The 8418-nt window shown below is 39.3% G+C and overlaps 1 protein-coding gene across 1 annotated transcript; it reads left to right on the top strand.

Moving 5' to 3' along the window:
* Positions 1-422: 422 nt before the first annotated feature.
* Positions 423-3248, top strand: DDX53 (DEAD-box helicase 53). The gene is given in 11 exon segments (XM_090264162.1): positions 423-435; positions 991-1437; positions 1440-2070; positions 2072-2217; positions 2518-2685; positions 2688-2813; positions 2816-2865; positions 2867-2916; positions 2918-2945; positions 2947-3106; positions 3109-3248. Coding segments are annotated over 11 exon segments (1959 nt in total).
* The last annotated feature ends 5170 nt before the right edge of the window (positions 3249-8418 follow it).

Below are 8418 nucleotides of genomic sequence, written 5' to 3'. Positions count from 1 at the left end.
CAGAAGTCAGAAGGAGAACCTAAGGAAACGAGAGGTGGCATACTTCAGTTCAACACCATTTTTGTAACCATTAAACTGCCTTATAATGGAATGGATATCCTTGAAGCAAAGTGAACTCCTAGCCTCTGGGATTGTCTAAAGAGAAGCTGGATATCCACCTGCTCAGAGTGCTGACAAGATGTCTTCTACGTTGTACCTAATACATGACTTTTAAGTATCTTTCCAGTCCTAAAATCTGTGAACCTATAAAACCACAAGGAAGGGAAAAAATGAGAAGGTACTGAAAAAACTAGCAAACTGTTGAAAACACTTCTTTAGGTACCTTAGACTTACTGTACTTCTCTTTTAAACAGCATCCCTGAAACAATATCTAGAAACTGTCTGAACAAATGCTGGAGTTTAGCCAAAGAATTAGTGCCGAAATGCCAACCCCAAGTGTGTACCTAACAGACTTTTGATGATATAATTTAAGTTAGAGTCGAGGACAGGAAATTGAATTTATCTAGACCAAGTAGCGTTACACAAAAAGAAAGTTACTGAAATAAACAAATTGATTTTTTAAATCCACTATTTTTTTCCTCCTATGGAAATAATTGGCTTATTCAAAAAAAGCCCAACTCTATGTATAAGTTCAGGGCATCCTTAGAGTCTGTTCCCAAGCTGAGCCAGAACTAGAATGAGGTGAGTGATTGAGGTACCTATGATACCCATGTTAAGGAAACACTCACTCTCAAGGTCCTATGAAGGTCTATGGGCTCAGCCCCTGAGAGTTAGTGTCACTTTAAATTTTGCTTCTGAGGTACCTGTTTACCTCACCTTGGTCCCAGACCTGTTGATTGGTCAGGTCATCAAAGTCCCTCCCTGACATCACAGTAAATGTTTCCCTATGTAACGCAATATAACTAGCTACCTAATGAACAATTTGTGCTGTTGCTCAAGAGTCTAAAGAGAAAGAGACCTCAGGCCACATCTTATCCTAACCCGGGATAGGCAGGTCGGCAAGGAGAGGTCTATACAAACTGTACCATGCCACAGTGTCTCGGGCCCCAGAGCGGAAGAGGGCAGAGCTGACCCTAAGCGAGTTCAGGGCAGGCAGGGCCTGGAGGAATGTCAAGGGAGGCAGAGGTGGCAAAGGCAGCAGAGGCAGCAGAGGCAGCAGAGGTGGGAGCTGGGGTGGCTCCTACAGCCACCTGGAGCCTAAAGCCACTGGCCCCCAAGAACCTGCTCTTGCCTTTAAAATAAAAAACAGTGTGATTGGTGCAGTGATTGGTCACAGTTGATCAAAAATAAAGGACATCCAGAGTGTGACAAACACCAAAATACAGATCATAAAGGATGATTCCAACATTTAGGTAAAAAAATTTGTCAGCAAGGAGATGAAAGCAACGGCCAAAGCAGCCATAGAAACTGATGTTAAAATATGAGAAAAAAGCTACAATTCAGGATACATGTTAACAATGCTGCATCCCAACCCTCTGTCGGAAGAGACTTAACCACAGATAACACTGTTAGAAAGGTTCATCCATTGATAGACTAGGATCAAATGAAGGCAGAAGTTGCAGACGGGGAAAAAAGAAAATGGGCAGATTTACCACCAATTATAAAAGACTTTTACATAGAATCTGAAGCAACAAGTTCACTGTCTCAAGTGGACATAGGCATTTGGAGAAAGGAAAATCTCAATGTCATGTGTGATGATTTGGAAGTTGGTGAAAAATGTTCTATTCTCAACCCAACTTGTAAATTTGAAGATGCTTTCCAGAATTATCCTGACTTGATGAAAAACATTAAAAAAGCAGGATTTCCAAAGCCAATGCCAATTCAATCACAACTGTGGGCAATTATTCTACAAGGGATAGATTTTATAGGAGCTGCCCAAACCAGAACAGGCAAAAGACTGTCTTATTTATTGCCTGGGTTTATTCACATCAGTTCTCAACTAAAACCTAGAAAATGAAGGAATGGTCCTCGCATGCTAGTCCTTACACCAAGAGAATTAGCTCTTCATGTGGAAAGTGAATGTTCCAAGTATTCATATAAAAACCTTTAAAGTATTTGTATATATCGTGGTAGATAGGAAAGAACAAGTAAAAGACATTGCCAATGGCATAGACATCATTATTGCAACTCCTGGGCGACTGAATGATCAGCAAGTGAATAACTGTGTGAACCTAAGAAGCATCACCTACTTAGTCTTAGATCAGCGGTTCTCAACCCGTGGGTCGAGACCCCTTTGGGGGTCAAATGACCCTTTCATAGGGGTCGCCTAAGACCACCAGACAACACATATATAATTACATATTGTTTTTGTGATTAATCACTATGCTTTAATTATGTTCAATTTGTAACAATGAAAATATATCCTGCCTATCAGATATTTACATTACAATTCATAACAGTAGGAAAACTACAGTTATGAAGTAGCAACAAAAATAATTTTATTGTTGAGGGTAACCACAACAGAGGAACTGTATTAAAGGGTAGTGGCATTAGGAAGGTTGAGAACCACTGTCTTAGATGAATCTGATAAAATGCTAGATCTGGGATTTGAACAGCAGATAATGAAGATTTTATTAGATGTGAGCCCAGACCGACAGACTGTTACGATAAGTGTTACTTGGCCAGATACCATTTGCCAACTTGCACAATCTTATCTGAAAGAGTCTATGATTGTTTATGTTGGTACTCTGATTTAGTTGCTCTAAATACAGTGAAGCAAAATATAATTGTTACCACAGAAAAAGAAAAACTATCTTTTATTCAAGAATTCCTACACTGCCTATCACCCAGAGACAAAGTCATCATGTTTGTCAGCAAAAACTTGCTGTTGATAACTTATCCAGTGATTTAAGCATCCAAGACCTATCTAGATGTACAATCACTGCATGGAAACAGAGAACAGAGTGACTGTGAGCAAGTTAGATGACTTTAAAAGTAGAAATGTGGAAAATACTTATTCCTACTGATTTAACATCCCAAGGTCTTGATGTTAATGATGTCACACACATATATAATTATGATTTCCCAAAGAATATTGATGAATATGGACACAGAGTAGGGTGTACTGGAAGAGCATGGAAGATTGGCTTATCCATTACTCTTATGACTAAAATGATTGGAAGATTGCAAGTCAAAGTATCCCAGAAGCTCTTGTAACAATGGCTGAACAATACAACTTAAGTGAACAAATAAAGGACACAGGAGAAAAATCAAATATATCGCAGAGAAAACCCAAGAAATTTTATTGAGATCTACATTTAAAACAGTTGTACCAGGCAACTGGAAGAGTCAAGCTATATTAAAGATATGCAGTATTCAAGATATATAAGAAACTATTGGAAATGCACTGGCAATTTGAAGACAACCAATTCTTAAATAACACCACTAAGCTTTCAAATGTTGTGTACATTCCTTAATAAAGTCAACAGTCTTTTGAAAAAATGGGAGAGTGAGAGATTATGTGGGGGGGAGGGAGATATTATGTGTTGGTTAAAGTTCAGATTCCATTATAGCCTGCCATGTGCATCTATGTCTTCTCTATAGACCTGGCATTAGATAACAATGGTGCTTTCCTTGCTTTAAAATGGTTGCATTGAATTGAAACATAGTTTTTATCAAAGTTGTCCCAGTCAAAATATTTCCCAGTGGTCAGTGCTGCAACAATTTCTAAAAATATCTCCACTATTATTCCCTACTTATTTTAAATCATAAGAAAATAACTGTTAAATATAGAAGATTCCAAAATTCTATCTTTTCTGATAGATGTGACTAACAGAGCAGGGTGTCTGACTCAGTGGGAATCAAATCCTCATACAAACTTTGTTACTAATCACTGGTTAAAAATTTGAGGGAGGTCACTTGCCTTTGGAGGTCTCACTTTCTTCACTAATAAATGTGGATGGTTGTATTAAGTAATTTTGGGGTCAACTTCACCTCTAAATTCTGTGACAGTATAACCAAAATTATGTACCCCAGCCTTATATTAACACTTTATTTTCTAATCTAGGGAAAAAGCATTTCCTTGTTTGACAAACTGAACAATGAAACCCTTTTTAATAACCAGCATAGTGCATTCTGCTTTTCTATTGATTTTTGTGATGTGAGTCGCAGGTTGTCTATTTTCTTTTCATCAGATTTTATTTTTCAATTTGTCTTGAAAAGGTCAAAACCACATATATACTTCACGGGAAAATCATGAAAAGAAATGTCTTATAAACTGGGAAAAACAGTAAAAACAATCAAATGACACTTTTGCCATAGGAACCAATTTTAGCAAAACTCCTAACTTATAATTCTATCTCTTATGCCTTCTTTAGATGCAATATGCATCTTCTCACATTGCAAAAAGAAGTCCCCACAATGATGATAAATTTTAAAATTCAGTGTTTCTTTAAAAGATTTTATTTATCTATTTTTAGAGAGAGGGGAAAGGAGGGGAAAAGATAGGAAGAGAAACATCAATGTGTGGTTGCCTGTCGCACACCCCCATCCAGGGACCTGGCTCACAACCCAGGCATGTGCCCCAACCATGAATCAAACCAGCGACCCCTTGGTTTGCAGGCTGGCACTTAATCCACTGAGCCACACCAGCCAGGGTTCAGTGTTTTTCTGAGAACGTTCCAATTAGTCAAGCCTTAAAATTTCTGGGAAAATAAAAAAAAATTAATGCACCAATCTTTTTTTTCCAGCATGCCTCAGCTGTGACCACAACAAGGAAGTCAGAAATTAAATGAAATAAAGAGGCAAACACTGTAAGTATAGGTGTTTGAGGTTTGAAGTCTGGTGTCAAAGGTTCTTTATATGGGCCTCATTATCTCTTAATAAAATTAATAACAATGATTGACATTTTTGAGTGTCTGATACATACCAGGTGATTTTGCTTATATCTATAATCTTTATTTAAAAACTCACTCAAAAGGTAATCAACCTTATCCCAATTTTGCAGAGGATGAAACAAGGTCAGAGGAACTAACTTGCATAAAGGTGTAAGACAACATGCTTGTTTTGAGGTTGCTCACATGTTCAGATTTAGTGAAGTAGAGAGGTGTGTGCAAATTTACTCTAATGCAAAGCAGTCTATAGCCTAACCTGTGACAGAAGAAGCTCTGTTTCTGTTCACTCAGAGGAGAAATGATGAATGTTTAGCAAGTTGGAGTATATGTTATTTGCCAGAACTCCTCCTAGGGGCAATGCTGTATTTGTTAGAGAAAAAAAAATGTAACAATTAAACAACTTGAGATAGACTGTGAGGTTCTTCAATCATGTTCAAGAGACAGCAACAACAAAAATTATCACTCAATGTCTATGAGTAAGAAAAGGAGAGAAACATAGATTTCTTCTAAAAGAAAAGGCAGAAAAGAATAACTATGGGGATATGTAAGTAAAGGTTGAACAGTGGTTCTCAACCAGGGGTACTGTTTGCCCCTCCCTCCCAGATGTTTAACAACATGTGGAGACAGTATTGGTTTGTTCAACTAGAGGGGGTGAAGATGGTGTGGCAAGGTACTACTGGCACCTAGGAGGTAGAGACCAAGGATGCTGCTAAACAGACTGCCCCACACAACAAACAATTATTTGGCCCAAAACATCAATAGTGCTGAGATGGAGAACCCATGAGAGAGCATAAGCAAAACAAAACTAGGTACACAGTAACCAAGAAAGGACTTCAGAGGAAAAAAAATAAAAGATTTTAAAATTATACCTTGTGGGGCATGCAGAATAAAATTCTATAATCTTCCTATCCTTCATTTAGTCTATATCAGTGGTTCTTCACCAGGGCCAGTTTTACCAGTGTCTGGAGACAGATTTCATTGTCACAACTCAGGGGAGGGGTGTTACCATATCCTGGGAAGAGTCCAGTGGTGCTGCTGAACACCCCAGAATGCACAAAACAACCCCTCAACACAAGTAATTATATGGCCCAAAGGTCAGTATTGACATAGTTGAGAAACCTTGCAATAGATTAAGCACAACACCCTCTGCACCCCAAATTCAGTTGTAGAGAATCCAAGAAGGAATTTCAGCAAGGAAAACAAAAGGAGGATGTTTATTTCTTATGCACTGTTGTATGTAAAACCCTCCAACAACTTTCCTGCCTTTGTCATACGCTATACCAATGAGTTTCAGACTTAAATTTACCTTTTAGGGAACATTTGGCAATGTGTGTTGACATTTTTAGTTGTCCTACTGAGGCGGCAGGATTGCTACTAGCATCTAGTAGTGGGTTGAGGTCAGGGATAAACATCTTGTAATGCACAGGACAGCACCCTACAGGAATGGATTTTTCAGCCCAAAATGTCTATGGTATTGAGGTCAAGAAACTGTGATTTACATTGATCAACAAAGTTTTTGTGATGGGATTGCTTTTTAGAAACTCAAAGAAATACTGAGTTCTGCATCCAAATTGGAACAGTGTGACAGCAAAGCACCAAGCATGCTTTGACACAGGAGACAAAGTATGAGGGATTCCGTTTACCTCAGTCATTCCCTTAAAATGCTTAGGATGGAACAGACAGGAAGAGGTTGAGAAGAACTATATGCACAACCAATGGACATGGACTAAAAGGGGGGGACAACTGGAGGGAGGGGGGCCACCGGGTGGAGAGAAGAGGGAAGGGAAACTGGGACAACTATAACAGCATAATCAATAAAACATTTTAAAAAAATGCTTAGCATGGTCATTCACCATCAGTATATACTCACCAGATATTAGATCCCTTCCTCCCTACCTCTCCCATTACCCATTATATAATACTTGCTCACAATTTGGAAACTGTTACTCGCACCCTTTCCCCCACTTAGAATGCCTTTTAACCTTCCTCTCTGCCTGGTCAAATCAAATTCATCATTTTGGGTCCAGCCAAAGTGCCACATCTTCCCTAAAATCCTAACTGTTCTCCTCCATTTCAAAACTTCTATAGCTCCTATTATCTACCAGGGATGTTGACATTTGTACTGTACTAGTTTACATTACTACAGAGACAATTTTGAAAAATTCAAATCAATTGAGAGAAATTACACTATTAAATATTTAAATACACTCTAAAAAATAACAGTTAAAACAGTATTACCAACTTCTGGCCAAGATGGAGGCTTAGACAGACATGCTTGGTCTCCCTTTACAACTAGAAAGGAATATAACTACCTCAAAATAAAAGACAACCAGAAATTCCAGAAAATAAAACTACACGGAAGCCCAACACATGAAGTTATAAACCAGTAGTGCTTGTCCGAACCGGTAGGAGGGGTGAAATTAGAACCAGAATGGAAAGGTCGGGCGGTGCTGTTTGTGGTAGCAGTGGGGATAGCGGCAGGGGGAGCAATCCCGGCTGCAGTCAAGTCCCGGCAGCTCGCGACCCCAATGCTGGGAAAGACAGCCCCCCATTGCCTCGGACGGAGAGACCCAGAGGGCGGGGGGATGGATCCGGTCTCCCAGCGGAAAATAATCGCAGGAATCCATCTTGGACCCCCGCCCCCACACAAAACACCACAGCGCAGTGAAAAAGGTTGCAGGCCACCGCCAGTCACTGGGTAGTGATGAGTACACGGGGCTCTGCCCCCTACAACCTGCCCAGGAAGCAAAGCAAAACAAAAATCTGTCAAAATGAAGCAGACAATGATTGAAATCCCAGTGACGCAGCTCACCAGGCAGCAGATGAGGAACCTGACAAACAAATAGGAAACCTTTCAGAGGCTCAGTTCAGAGCTATAGTTATAAGGTGGCTTACAGAATTAACAAAAGATTTGGAACAAGACAGAGAAGGATTGAAAGCCACTCATACTGAAAAGAACGAAAACACATACGAGACAAGTGGTGAGGAAATAAAATCCAGAGATTAAATCAACAAACCGGAACATAGGGAAGGAACAGTCAACCAGTGCAGAAAGAGGAAACAAAAAGCAAGGAAAGTGAGGAGAGGATCAGAAACCTCTGGGACAGCTATAAGAGACCAAACATTCAGATTATAGGATTGCCGGAGGGAGAAGAAGAAGAACTAGAAATTGAAAAAATTATGTGAAAAAATAATGAAGCAGAACCTCCTGAACTTGGGGAAGGAAATAGACTTACAGGTCCAGGAAGCACAGAGAGTTCCAGAAAAACGGGATCCAGGGAGAACTACGCCAAGACACATTATAATCAAATTGTCAAAAATTAAAGATAAAGAGAGAATCTTAAAAGCAGCAAGAGAGAAGAAAAGAATCATGTACAAAGGGGTCCCAATTAGACTATCAGCTGATTTTTCAAGGGAGACCCTGCAGGCAAGAAGAGACTGGCAAGAAATATTCAAAGTAATGAAAATCAAGAACCTACAGCCACAAATACTCTATCCAGCGAAACTGTCATTCAGAATAGAAGGGCAGAGAAAGTGCTTCCAGGACAAAATAAAACTGAAGTTCATTAGATCCAAACCACTATTA

The sequence above is a fragment of the Furipterus horrens genome, unplaced genomic scaffold (genome assembly GCF_987537825.1).
Source record: "Furipterus horrens unplaced genomic scaffold, mFurHor1.1.pri manual_scaffold_17, whole genome shotgun sequence".
Taxonomy (NCBI): domain Eukaryota; kingdom Metazoa; phylum Chordata; class Mammalia; order Chiroptera; family Furipteridae; genus Furipterus; species Furipterus horrens.
This window is presented reverse-complemented; position numbering and strand designations above follow the sequence as displayed.